This window comes from Drosophila arizonae, chromosome X, assembly GCF_054131065.1.
Source record: "Drosophila arizonae isolate 15081-1271.41 chromosome X, UAZ_ARI_1.0, whole genome shotgun sequence".
Lineage (NCBI taxonomy): Eukaryota > Metazoa > Arthropoda > Insecta > Diptera > Drosophilidae > Drosophila > Drosophila arizonae.
In genome coordinates, this window is record NC_142927.1 from 7,747,014 (window position 1) to 7,766,857 (window position 19,844).

A 19,844-nucleotide genomic window follows, 5' to 3' on the forward strand; every position below is an offset into this window, starting at 1 on the left:
ACCGTGCCGACTACTGCACCGCGCGCTCAGCCACTGCGATAACGATATGGGCTATGGGATATCAGATTAAACAACATTGCCGACACGCACGACCTTGGCCAGATCCCAAAACGTAGAGTCTTCTGCAAACAAAAACCGTAAACGCTCAACTCTGAACAGAGAACATTTCGAATTTGTTGTTGTTGTTGTTGTTGTTGCTGTTGTTGGTGTCGCATGTTTGTTAACTGCAATTCGGTAGCATGTTTTCACAACATGTCGCCCAATTTACTCTTTCACGGTTATCCTTCTGCTGCTTCTACACTTCTATTTATCTATATCCCTATTTACTCTAACCCAACATCCCCTCGGCTCCCTCCCAGTCGCCGTGTGTGCGTGCCATATGAGAACTTCAGTTCTGTATCCAATTAGCATCGTTTGATGTCGTTTAACTTGAGCTAATAGAACGAGATGGCATCTTAAGACAATCCCTGCATACGATATCTACGTATTTGGGTGCATGTATTACCTGTTCTTCATGCATCGAATGGCTGTCTACATTTTGTCACACTTCAATCCTCGCATTTGATTGTTTACTTTGAGCTGCGTATGTTTTTTTTTTCTTCTTCTTCTTCTTCTTCCTAGGCTAGCCACTTATCTCCGGTAGCTACAATCGGGTCGGTCGAGATCAGAGCGCTACAGCTATATATATTTGGGCATTGTGTTTTTATGGTACTGCTAATTACGTAGGAGAGAAATAAGATTGAGCAACTGGTCGCCGTTCCTTGAACGGTTTCCGAGGAATAATCATGGGCATACAAAAACGGAGACAGCATTTACAATGCTTACAAGCTATACAAATCACTTTCAACTTAGACTGATGTCGGGGGCAAGAATCGATGGTACAATCTCGCCCTAAGAGACATTTCAATATGACAACTAAAGCCTGTGATTATTAGTTACCTCTAAAACTTTCGTATTACTAAGGTAAAGAATCGTGGGCCTAGATCTCTGCGAAATAAAAATTATTCTTGCCATTTATAGTTTATATATTTATTAATAATAATTTATAATAAAACTTTCGTCCTTAAACTTCTTTGTTTCGTCTGGTGTACCTCAGGGTAGCCATTTGGGCCCATTGCTCTTTTCCCTTTTTATAAACGACCTTCCTAGTTGTATCTCGTACTCCACTATATTTATGTATGCTGATGATGTAAAACTTTGCCTTCCATACTCCAGGGCAAATGGACATCTTCACCTTCAAGATGACCTAAATGCATTTCAACTTTGGTGTGTGGCAAACCAGCTTGACCTAAATTGCTCAAAGTGTATGACAATGACCTTCAGTCGTACCGTTCCTCTAATTGTTGATTATAAAATTAGCAATATTTCCTTACGACGCATCTTTACAGTCAAAGATCTTGGTGTGTTCTTTGACTGTAAACTTAACTTTAATCTTCATATTTCTACCATCATTAATGAAGCCAAAAGTGTGCTTGGCTTTATTAAACGTTGGTCTAAGGAATTTAAAGATCCTTTTATTACCAAGCGCTTATTTACTTCGCTTGTGCGTCCTATTCTAGAGTATTGCTCTGTCGTATGGTCTCCGCAACATAAACTGTATCAGGATCGTATCGAATCGGTCCAAAAACAGTTTCTTCTCTTTGCCTTAAGAGACCTTAGATGGGACAGTAATTTACGATTACCGTCTTATCATAGTAGGCTCCAGCTAATTGATCTTCCATCGCTAACCAATCGCAGAACAATTTTAGGAATTGTTTTTCTGCATAAATTGATTAGTGGTGATATTGATTCGTCCTCTTTGTTGGGTCGTCTAAATTTTTTGGTTCCGTCCCGAGCAACTAGACACTATCGTCCGCTTCATTTACCTGTGTGCACTAGGGATTATTCTTTGCACAGTGCGTTTCATGTTCTTTGTGTTAATTTTAATAAATATTATCACGTTTTTTCCTTAGAGCTCTCTCCTCCTAAAATAAAAAGTGTACTATCAGCTTATCTTAGGGAAATCAATCACAATGCCCAGGCATAAGCATTGGCATACGTTTTTGCTGCTAATGTTGTGTTAGTGATTTCTCAATTCTATTCTTATACTCTATTTTTGGCTCTTCCCTTTCTCTTTTCTTTTTATTATTTCTTATTCTTTTTATTAACTTTTCTTGCAACTTCTTTTATTACCGTCCTTTTTCTTTTTCTATTCTTTATCTCTTCTTATTTTCTTTTTTTTTTCTTATTTTTATTATTGTTTTTTTTTTTTTTTTAACTTTTATTTATTTATTTATTTTTTTTTTTTTTTTTTTTTATATTATTATTATTATTTTTTATTTTTATTATTATTTTAAGAATTATTTTAATTATGCTCATATTGTTAATAACCTACATTTTAATATTTTATTTTTTTAAGTTTCTTACTAACACTTTCTTTTCATAGCTTCAATAGTATCACTGACCATATTTGGCTGTGAGACGTGGGCATAGCCGGCCGGACTGGCAAATAAAATACCCCCATCGGGTTGGTGTTACTATTTGAAATTATATCGTGTACTTTGTATAGGCTTTTTTAAATTAAAATTGACTCTCGTTTTTGTCAATAGCTTTAAGAAATAAATAAATAAATAAATAAATAAATAAATAAATAAATTAAGGAATCTTGTTGCATTATGGAATCATGTTCTTGGCTTGATATCGGAAGGTAAGCATAGATGGTTCCATTTTACCCTAGGAACTATTTCAATATGACCATTAAAGTCATATTACTATTTGCCAAACTATTTCATAATGACAATTTATAATATAACTTTGAACCTTGATGCACTATGGAATCATGTTCATGCCTTGATATCGAGAGGTCAGATGGCTCCTTAACTGCTATCGAAAGACCTCTTTGACTATTCAAATAAAGTTCTGCTCTTACGGACATTAGTTGGCTATCAAAAATAGAGCTCTAGCACCACAGAGCCCATTGGGATAATTAATATTTGATATGCCTGGAGGCAGCTCGCTCGTCCTTAAAGCAGCTTTAATTGGAGTACATTTATGATTAAAATGCGTACGATAAAGTTATTATATTACGCCGCCCCACAAGCCAAATCGAACGCGGTCCATGCCGCATATACACTCTTTACCCCTTTGATATGGCTTGGCACACAAGTCAGCAGCAGGCAGGAAATCAGGAGGCAAGTGGCAGGAGGCAGGAGGCAGGTGGCAGGAGGTGCTATCAAAAGGCATTTTGAGTGATGCTGCTGTAACAGATCCAACAATAAGTAAGCCATGCGTGTGATAGCTGCTGCTGCTGTGCAGGCGCATGGAAATGGAGTATTGGAGTATTGGAGTATCGGTGTATTGGAGTATTGGAGTATCGGAATATCGCAGGATGAGGATCGTGTGTGGGTTTCGGTATTGGTTTGGTTTTGCTTTTCGTTTCGCTGCGAAGCAATCAGACAGTAACATTCTACCGTTATTGTTACCAAGTGCCCAACTGGTATGAGACTTGGTCCTTTGGTTGGGTAGGGGGCAGGGGGAGGGCGGAACTGCGGCATGTCGACCTCACTGCAATTTGCGCAATGTAATTTAATTAATGACAAAGAAAAAAACATATGTATGTGCATGTGTGCAAGTGTGTGTGTGTGTGTGTGTGCGTATGCAAATCGTATGTCGAACGGGATGATAGCTCAGACTGTTGGCCATGTCCAAGTGCCCAGTCCCGATTGGATACTGGTGGGGCGCCATTGGCTGCTGCCCGAGCTGACTCTGTGTGCGTGTGTGTGTGTGTGTGTGGCACAGTTGTTGTTGATTATGTTGTTGACAACAGGCGTTACGCATTTTACGTATATTACGTAAATATTTATATAATGCAGCAGGTAAATTTATGCTGCCCGCTTGCAGGTGTGCGTGTGCATGTGTGCATGTGTGTGTGTGTGCGATTACATATACACATTTATGCATATGCACACACGCCCACGGCCATTCGCAGCCACAGAGGCCGCTGACGTGCTGCCGCATGGAAGAACAACACCAGCAACAACAACAACAACAGCAACAACAGCAACAGCAACAACAGGAGCAGGATCTGAGAGAACGGGCGACGGCGTTGTTTAAATGGTTGTTCGCAAAATATTTATTTTGGCTGGCAAGCAAATAGCCATTTAAGTAATTACTGCACTTAATTTTTAATATTGATTTTGCAAATTTATTAAAACTTAATCAATTGTTTAATCACATAATGATTAAGCCCCACCTGCGTGCCGGACAACAGGTGTGAAAGGCAGGAGGCTACGTCAGCAGGCCCACGCCACCTGCAGCTAAATGCTTTATTAATCAATCCAACTTTCAGCCGAGTGCAGCAAATATTCTGCCCCAGCTGAGGCTTTCAATTAACTTTCTTAAAGCAGCGAAAGGCAATGAGTAGATCCAGATTTTGCGCTTCATTGGAAGGCAAATAAGTTAAAAAAATACGGTGTCCAAGTAGCAGCTACAGCTTGAAATAGATACGGTGTGAGCTACTGCATTGTTCATTCATGATTCCACCTTGAAGCGAGAATCATGCTATTATCTATTAAAGGGCGGCCCGGGGGCACTGCTGCTTAGCTTGGGCTCGCATGTTAACCTCGAGCTCTGCCAGAATGTTGAGCTAATGAATATTTGAACAGCATTATGTTATAGATATGTAGCTGCAACAGCTGCTGCTAAATATCTAACGGACATAGTTTCACTCTTACTTGGTCTCTATAAAAGTTAATATATACATATATGTAATTTAATAGAGTTTGTAAGCTGAAAAACTTAATTTCTTGTTTGGACACCTCACGTAATACTTATGTATATAGTTCTTTTTGGAGTTTGTAAGCCCAAAAGGCAACATTAAATGTTAATGTTAATGTTAATGTTATGTTAACGCTACAGTTTCTAGAATTGCAATGAAATTTCTTAATTGATTTTATAAAATATTTTAATAGAAATAAATATAAAGATAGGAAAAAAATATTAAGTATTTCAGTAATATCGATAACTTAATTATTATTAATAATTTAACTATTATTATATTATTAATAATTATTCAGATAATGTATTGAATCTGTGCCATTTAAATTTTGATATAATATCACTCCTGCTAAGTCATTCTACATGTCATATACAGTGGCTATGCTTTATAAAGAGAAAACCCCTTGAAAAGATTTCTTCTAAACCATTCTTGGTCCGACTCTCCCAACTAGTTTCACCTTTAGTTGCTCAGATCAATCAAGCTCAGAATCAGAATGCAATAAAAATCTATGAAACCTATGTAATTGAAGAGGCCATTAAATAACAAAGTTTTTTATATATTTATATACATATATTTCGATTTATATAGAGTAAACTACAGACAAAAGACAAAAGAAACCAATGCGAATACAATTCCGTCAGAATAATGCTTAATGCGTCATATTTAACCTTGATATTGACAGAAAGAGACAGCGAGAGGGAGAGATGGTGGTCGAGATGGTTATAGAGAGGGGTGGAGGGGGGGATGTGTGGTACAAAGAGATAGATCTTTGATTCGACTCTCGTAAACTTCAACAGAATTCCGAGTTCGCCTATTGCCCATGCAGATTGTGTCTGGCAGCTGGTAAATGAGCAACTGTCGATGTCTTTTTGCTGCTGCCACTTGTCCAAAAGTTGTTCGTTTACTTCGGGCTGCACACACACGCACACACACACACACACACCAACACACACATCAACACACACGCACGCACACAGAGTGTATTAGATACAGTCACCTGTGTCTGCTTCATGTTCCCATGAAATGTAAATTAAAATGTCGAATTAATTGCCCAAGTACTGAGAGCGAGCCGAGGCCGCTTCTTGGTATTCTCCCAGCCTCCGACACGAGCAACTAACGAGATTCAATCAGCGAGCACTTTACCAGCAATTTCTATGTCATTAAAATTAAGTATATTTATTTACTTGGAATCGAAGTTGTCTCTTCGTCGGCTAACCCGTCTGCTCTTGCCAGTTGCCAGTTGCCAGTTGTTGCCAGTTGCCAGTTGCCAGTTGTTGTTGTTGCTCCTCTTGGCTGCCTCTTGGCAACGACAATTACCCAAATTTGAATGCATTTTACGATAATTACATCTGCATCTCCCCTAAACAGAAGCTTATCAGTCGCGTCGGCCAACCGGTTGATCGAGTGACCCCAAAGCCAGGCATATGACAAACTAGATATCTATATATAGACAGATATATGTACGTATATATAGAGAGAGGCATCGGCCTGCCACAAACAAGTCTCGACTTGATTCAATTAGGCTAATCACAGTGAACTATCTGAGACGGTTGCACTAGGATTTGTGGCAAGAAATCGATTTCCCTCATCGACTCTTGAGCATCTATCGAACCATCTGGATAGAGGGGAAGAGTTCTTTCTCTTAGCTGAAATCTCTCTAGATTTATGCAAAATGTTGGCCTGGGAAATGACAAGCGTTGCGCTGGCCATTTGACAATGGTTTTCAAATTATCAATTGCCGCTTTGATCCCTTCGAAAATCGCCTCCCCCTGCAGCCCTTGCCCCTGCTCTAGCTTGAATAGCAAGTTTTTTGCCTTTATTTTTTGGCAGTGTCATTCGCCTGTCAAGTGCCGCACTTGATGTGGCATTGGGCAGTGTTGCGATGTATCTGCAAGCAGCATGCAAATGTATCTGCAGCTAACTGACTCACACACACACACACACACGAGCAGACGCACATGTGTGCGTGTATTTATATCTATGTTTTTTAGCTGTTGCCAAATGAATTCGCGCTGGCCAAAATTTCTAAGCAGTTGATCCTATTTCAAACGTCAAGTTAGCTCGACATTGCGAATCAGCTTTATCTCTCTCTCTCTCCCTGTCTTTCGCCCTGGCTCTGTCTCGCCCTAGCTGCTCCATCTTCGTCTATGTCTGTGTGCCCGCGTCTCCGACTACTTGACTGTCACATCTCAATAACCCTCGAGTGGTTTTCAATTGTCTCCAAAAATAAACGCATTTGCATCCCCCCAGCGACGAGAGGCAGACACACACACACACCAACACACACACACACATCCCAATCCCAATCGCAATCCCATTTGAAATGTTAATTTTTAACGCTTTGTAAATTTTTCTAATATTTCATAAAGGCCAAAAGAAAAGAGAGAAAGAAATAAAAAATATGAAAAAAAAAAATGCGAGGCACGAAGCGAAACCTTTTCCTTTGCTTCCGTCGCATTGCCAAACCACTTGAATACAAAAGTCACCCACTCGCACTCGCACTCGCACCACATCGCACCGCACCGCACCACCACCGCCCCCCGTTGATGGCTCCCGCCTCGTGACATCATCCAATTCAGAAAAACTTAAAAGTAAATAGATCCCCAGAGATGAGAGCAGCCATTTCACAGAGCCACGTTGTCGTTGTCATTGTGGTTGCCATGTGCATGTGTGTGCTGGTGTGTGTACGTGCATGTGTGTGCTGGTGTGTGCCTGTATTGGTGTCTCAAGTGACAACGCTGCCAAGGATCATCTCATAATGTGGCAAGCATTTAGCTGTCTGACTGACGCACACACACACTGACGGATTGCTCGACTCGCTGTGCCTAGCCCCCTCCATTCCTCCCTCTCTCTCTCTCACACTCTCAGCCAGTCATATATCCTTTTCGTTTTCTGCTTTTTTTTTTGTTGTCTTGCTCCCCCTCGCGCGACGCCACTTGACATTTTCTTCACAGTCCACACGCATTCATGTCAATTTTGCGGTTTCGGTTTCGGTTTCACGCAACTATGCTACAGCTACAGCTCCAGCTCCATCTCCAGCTTCAGTTGGGAATCTCAATCTGAAACTCCATTGAATTGTTTTTTATGTGCCGAATTTAGAATTCGGCATTTGGAGCCACGCAATGTTCTATTCATATGGCATTCGAGTGCCTGCTGCCTGCCTGCCTGCCGTCGTGTAATCTGTTCATAAGTGGCCTCTGCCTAGCGTATACAATAATGATTATGATTATGATAATGATGATGATGATGATGATGATGATGATGTGGTTGATAATGCGGTTGCCATCCGACCAGTCAGACAGACCCAAAAGTAGCCTGGATATGAATGTCACGCCTCCTCAAGAAATGCCACAAATCTGAATATGAGTACGCCCAGATGAGATAGATATACCATTGTATTAGGCAGAGAGGGGGCGAGGGAGAGTGCACTTAAGTGTTGATTTTACTCGAATTCCTGATTAAGTTAGTTATCCAAATTAGTTGCATTTTCTTTCTTATTGAGATCCACAATAAAAATCTTATTAATCTCTCTCTCTCTCTCTCTCTCTCTCTCTCTCTCTCTCTCTCTGTCTCTCTCTCTCTCTCTCTCCTATTCTCTCTCTACTTATCTCTCTGATTTCAATTATCTCTCTCATAATCTCTCTATCTCAAAGTGCTATAGCCAGCTTAGTTCTAATATAGTTCCAGTAGGGTTCATATAAAATTCCAACATATTTCCCTGATGCTTCAAACATATTCCCTATGCATTCAAGAGTTAGATTTAAGAACTCTTCGAAAAATATTTCATCAAACACATTTGAGAAAAATTCATCTATGCTAACAGTATATAAGATACTATTCATTTCTATTTGTATAATATATGTATGTATCTATCTATATGAAATTTCGAATTCCCAAAACCTCTTCAATAAATATCTAATATAATAGACTTTAGTTTACATTCAGTTTGGTTCAATCCCGCCCAAGTCGAAAGACATTTGTTTTTTTTTTTTCAATTTTTGTTTAATTTTGTTTGGTTTTTATTGTTCAAATGAAATATCATTATTAAATACACAATAAAACTCTTAAGGAGCAAATTTTCAATTTTTCAATACTTCAATATTTCCATATTTCGATTTTCGATAGAGCAATAACATTTCTACTAAACAGTCATGGATCTGATCTATTCGGGTAGATGCAAAGAGCAAATATCTTAGACTTAGCCATGTTCGTTGCGGGCTTTGTAGAATTCGTTTAGTAATCTATGAACTAAAACGGGGAGCATAAACACACGAGATATGTTTTTTTTTTTTTTTAAATTTTCTTTCTTTTTTTTAATAATAATATTTATGTATAGCGGTATATGCCTATATAAAGTTAGTTACAAATACAAATAGTTATTGGCTATGAAAAAAAATTGTTGCACTTAAAATTACATAATATATTATTTGCTTTTTAGTTAATATATATATGTATATGTATATGTATATGTGTGGATACATATAAATATGAATACTTCGTTGTACGCCGTACAGTGGATCGAAAGAGTTGCACACACACACGCACACGCACACATGCAATCACACACACACACACACACACACACAGACAAACTCTTTGGACCACACTGGGTGCACTTGCACTGAGGAACGGATTGAATACTATACACTTAGATGTCGCATTATCTTATAATATAAAAAAAAAAAAAAGGTTTATCTATATATATAGAGATAGCAATAGATTTGTTAAAAAAAAAAGAATAATAATAATAATAAATTTGTTTTTATATATAACACAAGTACGAGTAGAAAAGCTAAGTGCGGCACGGCACCAATATAATCATTTCATCAAGATCAAGATTCAGCTTCAATCAACTTCAATTTCATTTTCAATTTCATTTTCAATTTCAATTTCAATTTTTGGGATACACTAAAAACCATTTCATGGCTACACACAAAAAAAAATGGGAGGGAAGGGGATGGTGAGGGGGAGCGAGCAGCGCGCTGGGGGTTTGCTGCTTATCAATTGAGAACTGTTCCTATGTTCGGCTCTCCTCTAATTACTTGATCTCTCTGCGTCTCCGTCCATCCTCCGGCGTACTCGCTTACACGGAAATGGCGGCATTGGTGGGCGGCATGTCGCTGTATTGCGCCGACTGCGGCGTCGTTGGCGCCGCTTGGGGCGCCTTCAGGTTGCTGCCGGCGATGCCAGCGATGCCGGCGATGCTGGCGCTGCCGCCGCTGCTGCTGAGCAGCATCGAGCGATAGACCTCGGAGAGCAGATTCCAGGGCGCAGCGGCGGCGGCGCCGGGCGACTGGGCGACACTGTTGCTGGCGGCGGCTGCTGCGGCGGCCGCAAACATCTGCGTCTGCAGCAGCCGCAGATGATGCTGCTCCTCCAGGTCCATGCCGAAGAGCAGCGAGGGCGGCGACGGAGCCAGCGCATGACCCGAGACGGCGAGCGCATTGGGCTGGGGCTGGGGGCTCTGCGGTGTGGCTGGGGCTGGGGGCGCGTGGGCGGCATGGGCGGGATGGGGAGAGCCGCTGCCGCTGCCGCTGGCGCTGCCACTGGGCAGGTGTTTGCGTGCCAGAGGCGTGGACAGATCGTGGGCATGGTCGGTGGGTAGATGCACTGCATCGGCACTGTCGCTGTCCAGCTCCAGCTCCATCTTGATGGCCGTCGTCGTCGACTCCTGCGAGCTGGAGGCGCAGCTGTCGTGCCGGCGACGCTTGCCCAGCAGGCGCTCCATGGAGAAGCCGCTGCCGCCGCAGGGGCTGGGCGAACGTTTGATGCGACGCACATCGCACAGCTCCTGCTCTGGCTCGGCAGCAGCTGGCCGTGGCTGTGGCTGTGGCTGTTCCCGTTCCCTCTCCCTCTCCCTCTCACGTTCCGCTTCGGGCTCGCGTCGCTTGTGCAAGCTGAAGTCGAGCGGCTGCTCCGCGCGATCCTCCTCATCGAAGCTGGTGTGACTGTTGGTGTTGCTGGCCAGGCTCAGGCTGCAGTGCAGCTCTGTTTCGGCCTCCGCCTCGGTATCCGCATCCGCATCCGCATCAGCATCTGCATCGCTGTGACAATCCTGACTAGCTGGACTGGAGCTATTGGCATGCATGTCCACATACACATAGACGCCCTCATCCTCGGCATCCGCGTCCGCATCTGCATCGCCATCCACATCCGCGTCCGCATCCCCATCCGCATCGATGTCCGCCTCCGCAAAGAGCCGCTCGTGCTGCGTGCGGCCAGCGAGCAGGCCGAGACTATGCAGACCCGACTGTCCGCCGAACATGACGTGAGCCGCCGCAGCCGCCGGGCCGTAGCCCACGGCCGGATGATGGGGGTGGTGCGAGTGGTGCGGATGGTGCGGGTGATGTGGCGGCGGCGGCAGGAGGCCCGGAAATGCAGCGGCCGCGGCCGCAGCCGCCGGGAACACGGGAAACTGCTGGGCGGTGCGTCCATCGTGCGGCGAAATCTTGCGGCGAATATGCGGCGAATGCAGCTTCGGATTCGGATTGGCGCTGTGACGATTGCGCGAGCGCCGCGAGCTGAACACCATGTTGCAGCCGTCCACCGTGCACTTGTGCATCTCGCGCAGATGCACCGCCGAGAAGTGGATCTTGAGGGCGCCCTTGTCGCAGAAGGTCTTGTAGCAGATGGAGCACTGGACGCGCTTCTTGCCCGTCGCCGGATTGATGAACTGCCCGGCCAGGTTGATTGGCGGCGAGCCCCAGCGCTTCGGCTTTGAGCTGGCGTGTGAGCTGGATTTGCTGTTGTGGTGGCTGCTGTGGTTGTTGCTGCCGCTGCTGTTGCAGCCGGCGCTGCGGTCCGCGACGCCCGCTGTGCCCGGCGAGCTGGCTGGCGATTTGGCACCCATGTGCGAGTGCGCATGGGGATGGGGATGCGAGTGGGGATGGGCATGCGGGTGGCCCAGCAGATAAGCGGACGACATGAATGGATTCATAATGTGCTCCATTGTTCCTGGTTTGGTTTTGGACTTGGTTCGCGCTGCAAGCAGAAGAAGTTGAAGGGAAAAGTCGCGGATTAGATTGGATTGACATTTGTGTGTGTGTGTGTGTGTGTGTGTGTGTGTGTGTGTGTGTGTGTGTGTGTGCGTGTGTGTGGAAGAGATATAAATGTAGCTAAAAGTCACTTCAAGATAGATGAGAAACATCATTGTACACTAAATGTAGCTAACAAGGCCAAAAGTCTTTAAATCTATCATCATATCTAAATGGAACAAACTGTATCTGTCAGATACAAGTGCAGTTCGCATATAAAAGTATCTAAAGAATGCAAAAGTATCTTAAACGCGTCGCTTCATATGAAAGTCTATTTGAAATGCAAAATGCATCTGTAACTCAAACAAATCATCATGAAGATACAAAAGCTCATTGTACAAAAGAAGCTCAAGCCAAGATACAAAAGTATCTTTGACTAGGGAAAGATGTTTCTAGATACAAAATTATATTTGACTAAAGATGCGCCAGCAAATCACTTTAAGATACAAGGCATATCATAGTAGTTGAGATACAAAAGTATCTTTTGCTATTATTAAGCGATTCAACTCAAGATACAAAAGTATCTTTTGCTAAAGGATTTCAAACAAATCAGTTCAAGATGCAAAGTATCTTTTAAGCATAAAAGGATAACGGAACTTGAGTTGGAAGTTGATTTCAGATACAAAAGTATCTTTGACTAAGCAAATCACAAAAGTATCTTTAAGTCATATCTTAGTAGCTGAGATACAAAAGTATCTTTAAGGCATAACATAGTAGTTAAGATAAGCATATCTTAATAGTTGAGATGCAAATGTATCTTCAAGGCATATCTTAGTAGCCGAGATTAGTTTCCAAAATTCACTCGAGATACAAAAGTATCTTTTCAGGTTAAATAAGTATCTTTCACTAAGAAAATCAATGCAAGAAATGCAGCTGACTTTAAGTTGTAATTCAGTTAAGTTACAAAAGTATCTTTAGCTAAGCAAATCCCTGCAAGCAGTGTAAAAGTATCTGATACTAAGCAAAGACGCATTTTCGCCGTCGGATCTCGAGCTGATTTTGTCGTCAATCGCTAGGCAGAGAGAAGCTCCCGACTCGGCTCGACTCGAGTCGCCGCAGCTCCGTTGTCAACGGGCAACGGACAACGAGCGAGTCCAAAGTGTCGCGGATGTCAATCAAATGTGGCTGAAAGTCACTCGGTCAGCGCAGCAGGGGCAGCCCGAAGGGACGTGGACTGCAGGCGGAAGGAGAGGAGGGGGGGGGGGGGGGGGGGGCTGTTGGCGGGCGTAATTCAAGGCGATGGCAAAAACCTAATCAGAGACTAGTGCGAGAAATGGGCGTCGGTTGAGTGGGCAGCGCAGGGTGTCGCTGTTACAGCTGCAAAAATTGCGCAACTTTTTGCGACTTTTTGTGTTATCATCGTTGCACGTTTACTGCGCTGCCTGCCCCGCCCCCGGCCCCGGCCCCTCGAGATGACAGCCGCAGCAAGCCATGCCAATTACAGATTTGAAATTTGCTGCGCAATTAAATCGTGGAGACACTGCGACACACGCACAGTGGTGCGAATGGAGGCTGACCTGGGCAAATTTATATTGCAAATCGAATCGACATAAATACATATCCATATATCTCCAGCGTACATCGAATTGTATTTTATATGATAACTGTAAATCAGATTGGGACTAGCACTCGGCTGTTGGCTACTCGTCTTGCTGGCCGTGAATCACTGTGCTGCCCAGTCGCCGGAGATCTGTATTAAACGTCAGCGGGCGCTGGTCAGCGGCATTTGCTCATTTGCTTGGCCAAAATCTTTTACGGCCTTTTCGGCCGCTCGCCTCTTCGGGGGCCCCCATTAAAGCCGCAAAGACGACGACAACACGCGGCGATCGGCAGCTAGTCCAAGTGGCTTTTTTCTCAGTTTTCAGTTTTCTGTCTTTTTTTTTTTTTTTTTGGTTTTTATTGTTGCCGTGTTTCGCTGTAATTGTGACTGACGAGCGGCGCAGAATTGATGGCCAAAGTGTAGCGTGAGGAGTGGGGCGGGGCGGGGCGGGGCGGGGTGGCCTAGGCAGGCAGGCAGGCAGCGGACAACGATGGGGACAATTGTTAAAGCGACGATGGGGATCGCGGCCGCATGTCGAGCGATCAGCGCTGCTGTTAGCCGCCTTTGGGTGCCCCTCTATTGCGCTATCGCTCGGAATCAATCTCAAATGTTCAACAAACACATGCGCCAATGTCAGCCATATAAACATACATAAATGAATACACATCTCTCTCTGTGTGTGTGTGTGTGTGTGCCCAACATAGCCAACAGCCCAGTTGAGCGGCGATGTACTTGATGTGGCAATACTCTAATCCGGCCAACTTGGCAGGTGAACGGGCCTCGGCATGAGCAAGTGCATGAGGTCTGTATGAGAATGCAGTTGCTTGTGGCGTCTGATATGGTTTAAGGACTTGTACGATCTAATGCCATGCTGAAGATGCAAAAGTATCTGCGAGATACTAATCAGAGAGATTGTTATATACTAGAGCAAAGCTATGAGCCGTTTTTTTGCATGGAAAATGACACATTTTTAGCAGAAGATACAAAAGTATCTGTGAGATACAGCAGGAGCTGTCACTCTGCATCTCATGTGAGACATTTTCCTATCATAAAATACAATATTACTTATGAAGAATACAAAAGTTTTTTGTTCAACACAAAAGTATCTATGAACTTTTGAGATGCCAACGAGATACAAAAGTATCTTTAAAATAAATAACTAAAATTAAAATTAAATTAAATTAAAATATCTATCAATTAGGAAAACTAACAGCGCTGACAGAATATTCCACAGTAAAATTCAATATATTTAGCAAAAGATACAAAAGTATCTGTGAGATACAAAAACATATTAATTCATATTTACAGTAATGAAGCGTTAGCAAATATACGCCAAAGCAATTGCTCTAAAATCTCACCGAGATACATATAAATTCATAAGATACAAAAGTATCTTTTGATATGAAAAAGAATATTTTCAGATAGAAATGTATCTTTTGTGAGTCATTACTACATTTGTTATGCTTACAGTAAACTAAGATCAAATATTGGCTAAAATAGCTGCGAGACACAAAAGTATCTTCTAGATACAAGAGCATCATCAGTAAAATTGACTCGGCAGGATCAATTGCATCCACAACCAGCTGCACAGTGGGCCAAAAGGCATTCGAGCAATTGCCAAAGCCAATTTCCCCAATAATCTATTGAAACTTCTGCTGGGTGCTTGAAATTGGTTCAAAACTTCTCTCTTGTTTTTCACGATTTTATGGCTTCGAGTCATTAGAAACGTTGGTAACAAAACGAAATGTGTAATGGCAGTGGCCAGTGTCTGTCTGTGACTGTGTGTGTCTGTGTGTGTGTGGCTGTTCGTGTGGTAATTATTTTTGTCAAACGCTTTAAATGTCTTAAGAGACGAAAGCAACAGCAGCAGCAGCAACAACAACAACAGCAACAAAACCAATCACAAGTTTTGATGGCCAGCGTCGAATGTGTTTGTTGTTAGTTGTTTACTGTTGTTGTTGTATATTTTTTTATTATCGGCATGTTGAAAGTCACAAATTCCAAGAGCTGACGAGAGACGACAACAAACTCCTGTTTATCGTTGCTGTTGTTGTTGTTGTTGCTTGTTGGTTGCTGCTGTTAGTACACATTATAATAACAACAACAGCAACAACAATAAATTGGAGGAGCAATGAACGGCCAAGAGAGATAGAGAGAGAGAGATGATAATGATGATGATGATGCCAAAGCCGAGGCTGAGGCTCAAACGGAGGCTGGAGACTTGGTCTAGTGCTCAGCTCTGGGCGCTGCGCATTTGTATCTCAATTTGTATCTCAAGCAACATTTAAAAAGACAAAAATCTTAATTACAAATTTCGTATCTTTTCTTTTTCGGAATTATTTTCGCCCGAAATTTGTTCAACACTTTTTAATTTTTTTTTTTTTTTTTGCTTTGTTTTTATTTATTTTTTTTTTAGCCGACGGCAAAACACATAAAAAAAATCTGTTCAGCTAACCAAATAAATAATTTGTTTTCTTGTACTTACAATTTCGATTGTCCGTTAGAATTTTCACTAAATTTTGCGTTGTTTTTTGTTTTTATATTTCAATTTGTTTTTGATTTTGTTTTTGTCACCATAAAAAATTTCACATATTTTGCATATTTCATTTAGTTTTTTGTTTGTTTTTTCTTTTCTTTTTGTTTTTTAACTTGTATTGTTTTTAATTAAATTGTTTTAAAATTAATTTTTTTTATTATTATTATTATTATTTGTTGTCCGATCGCGACGGCGACGGCAACGGCGACGGTAGCTACTTGCAACGTTGTTGTCTCACGGGGCACACAAACAAAACACAGAGACGAAGAACGTAGTAGGCAACGAAACAGTTATTGTTGTGACTGTGACTGTGACGGTGACTGTGACTGCGACAGAAGCAGAAGCAGCGGCAGCAGAAGAGATCCACTCCTTCGAAAGTCGTGGGTGACACTGATTGTCGTGCCGCTGCGAGCAGAAAAAATGTAACGACGACGACGACGACGACAAATGCGACAGCGACAGCGACAACAGCAGAGACAGCGGCAGCACAGACACTCACACACACACGCTCATACACACACGAGCACGTACACAGAGAGACGAGAGAAACGCACGCATACGCAGCGTCAGCGGGGTGGGTGACACTTTGCTCTCGCAGCGACGAGCGACGGCAAAGAGCACAGCACAGCAGAGACGACAGCAGCAGCAACAGACACGCAGCAGCGGACAAGTTCAACGTAACTGCCCCACAAATGTCTACCTGAAACGCAGCACAGGCCCAGCCAGCCAACGAGCGAGTGAGCACTGTCCAAGTGTGTGTGTGTGTGCGGCGAAGAGAGCGAGAGTATGAGAGCAGCGACGTCGCCTGCGCTATTGGAATTGGCCTGCAGTTGTAGTTGTTATTGTAGGTGTATTCGTGCGGTCTTTGTGATGCCTTTTGCTGCCGCTGCTGTCGCTGCTGCCTCTGCTGCTCTTGCTGCTTGTTTAGGCTGTGTCACATTGTCGTCGTTGGGTCAGCACACACACTCGCAGCAACACTCAGCACACATTTATACATGCATGCACACACACATAGACGAATGCGACAGCGCTATTGGCAGTTGGCTCTCTCTCGGTCGCACCACTGACGCTGACGCGCAGCTGTCGGCTAAGCAGTGCAGACCGAAGAGAAAAACGGCTCTCTTTGGCTGGCTGCTTGGTTGCATTTTCAATAAGTTTCAAATATTCACCGGTGGAAAACTTAAAGGCAGTTTATGATGCCATCAAATTTAAAGTAATTCACAAGAACAGTTAGGCCGCCACTGGCAATGGCTTCTTCTGGGGGTGGCAAAAGGTAAAGCCAAAAGCGTAGGCGTAAGCGTAGGCGACTCTAATGTCCCACGCATACGCATGGTCAACGCTATATGTGTGTGTGCGTGTGTGAATAGGAAAAAAATAATTCGTGGGACATTCGACCACGACCACATTTAACTGTGTGTGTGTGTGGATATTTGTGCGAGCAGGCCACGAAGCATTTTGGGCTACTGCTGTCTCGCTTTCACACTGTCGTCTGAGTGGACGAGTGGTTGACATGCGACGTATTTGTGTTTGCTGACCGAGCGAGTGAGCGGCAACAGCAATAGCAGCAGCATACAATCACACACACAGGCACACGGACACACACACACCAGCACACCTGCCCGCTCACGCACCTTTGCTCACTCTCCCTTTGCTCTGCTGCTCTCCCGTAGCCGGCCACAGCGTCACACAGTGTCATTTGCTCGCCAACCAAAGAGCGCCAGTGCGCTCTCTCATGGGGCTTGGTGTGTGCGCTTGTGTGCATATATATATATATATACAGATCTGTGTTTCATGTATGTGTGTGTGTGTGTGTGAGTGTGTCGTCCCATTAGCCAGCCCGCGTGTGACAGAGCTAAAACGAGTTGGCCCCTTCATTTGTTCGAATGAAATGGCAATGGCCAGCCAATTCGTCGTTGTCGCTGCTTATTGTCGCTGTTGCCGTTGCCGCCGGCAGCGACGTCGGCCGCAGCAGCGCTGCTCGGTGTGCATGTGCCGTAGCTTACTTGAAATTGCCGTCGTTTTGTCTTCGTCTCATTATGGGCTATGGCAGTGTTGTTGCTGCTGTCGTTGCTGTTGCTGTTGATGCTGTTGTTGTTGTTGTTGTCGCCTTCGCCTGCCTTCGTAGACGTCACACGCTGCCGTTTCGTTCGGTCTTTTTTTTTTCGTTTTGCTTTTTCTCTTTTAGCTCGGATTTTTTTTTTAAATTTTTGTCATTTGATTTCTTGTCCACTGCGCTCCGGCGACGGGGCGGCGGCAGCGACCGAGAGCTGAGAGTGTGTGTCCGTCTCTTTTTAGTAAACACCAATGAATGCCCGTGCCCGTGCGACTGTGTGCGTCTCTATACGTGTGTGTGTGAGTTGTCTCTCCAAGTATTCGTGAGCACACCTCTCGCTTGCTGCAAACAGCGACGGCAGCGACGACTTTGCTTTACTGGCTATGCGATTGCGCCACAAATTTATATAGCTATATGCATATATCTGTATGTGTGTGTGCGTGTGTTTGTGTGTGCGTGTTTGTATATGTGCCATTGGTGTCACACGAAGCGACACTTTAGCATGGGGGCGATTTTTCCTGTCTCCTGCACCAATAGTAATCGAGCACCGCTCTGGTGACAACGGCACCCGACCCCGAACCCAGGCACGAACCGAGGCAGCTATTGCGCTGCTGCTGCTGCTGCTGCTGCTTCTTCTTCTTCTTTATCTTTTGATATGCTTTCATTTTGTTCATCGCATTTCTTTGCTGCCTATGTAAAGCGTAAACATAAGTACATATGTATGTATGTATGTATGTATATACGTAAATATGTATGTATTTTTGGTTGTATTTATGTATCTGCGCATCTTCAAGTGTTGAGATACTTTTTGCCAGGGATATATAAACATTATGCTCTCAACAACTATGTTTACGTATAAACTTATATACATATCTGTATATGTACATGCATATACACATACTTACATATACTTATGTATAGTTAACTGCTCTTAATTTAGTCAGCTTTAGCTTTAACCTTAAGCTCAAGTCTCGCGTAATACATGAAGTAAATGACTCTTTAAACTCTTGAATTTGACTTAAAGACTTTTGATAGCTGAATTGTGAAACAAAAATAGAAATTTAATATGATTTAAAAAACTCGTATATACCAAAATCATCTGGCTGCTTAGCTTTAAAAACTTAGCTCAAGTATCTTAATTATCCTAAGCTTCTTAAAGTGCTTAACAAATTCAAAATATATCAAATTTTCGTTCACAAATCTCAATAGAAGTACAAGGAAAGAAAATGAATCTCATTTACTTACATAAGGCTTAGTGTTATTAAGGGAATAATAGGCCAATAAATGGTATCTTACTTTGGAAAAAATATGTACCGAAATGATCTAGCATTAAATTCCCACACAACAGATATTTCTCCACGCACAGCATTTATATTTGTAATATTATTTATGAAATTAAATGTGTAAGTTCTTAAAAGGAAAACTAAAAACCTTTTTATTTATAAAAACGTTTATGCATTTTTAAGCAGCTTTACTTTTTCAGTGCCATGTGAACTCTATAAAATATATAATTGCAATGAAATAGCAAAGCTGATTAAATTCGCGGAAAAGTTCATGAAGGAGCTTTTCTGCGTTAAAAGCCATTTGAGAGTGCCAAAAAATTGTATTTGAATATAAAATATCAGAGTTTTTGCTGGAAAAGAAGGTACTTCTCAAAAGCTATACAGAAAACAGCGAATGTCTGGCATGAATCAATTCAATCATTAGAATATCTGTATAAAGTCTGTTCAGTAATCAAAAACGCATCGATAATAATCGATATAGTGTTTGTTTTCGATAAGTTCATATTCCCAATAATACAACTAGAGCAGGAGAAACGTTTTCATGCATCGTTCAATATCGAATCTGGAATCTAGTTCAATCTCGAATCATTAAGGACAATCGGAGCTCTGTAGCTTGAGATCCGATCACACTTGACTTTAATT

General features: G+C 42.7%; 1 protein-coding gene across 1 annotated transcript; it reads right to left on the minus strand.

The window, feature by feature from the left end:
- Positions 1 to 9,476: 9,476 nt before the first annotated feature.
- Positions 9,477 to 16,561, minus strand: disco (disconnected). Its single transcript, XM_089473722.1, has 2 exons — positions 15,816 to 16,561; positions 9,477 to 11,737 (listed from the first exon to the last, which is right to left on the minus strand). The coding sequence occupies exon 2, from the start codon at positions 11,703 to 11,705 to the stop codon at positions 9,840 to 9,842; it is 1,866 nt and encodes a 621-aa protein (XP_089329848.1). The 5' UTR covers positions 11,706 to 11,737; positions 15,816 to 16,561; the 3' UTR covers positions 9,477 to 9,839.
- Between the last annotated feature and the right edge of the window lie 3,283 nt (positions 16,562 to 19,844).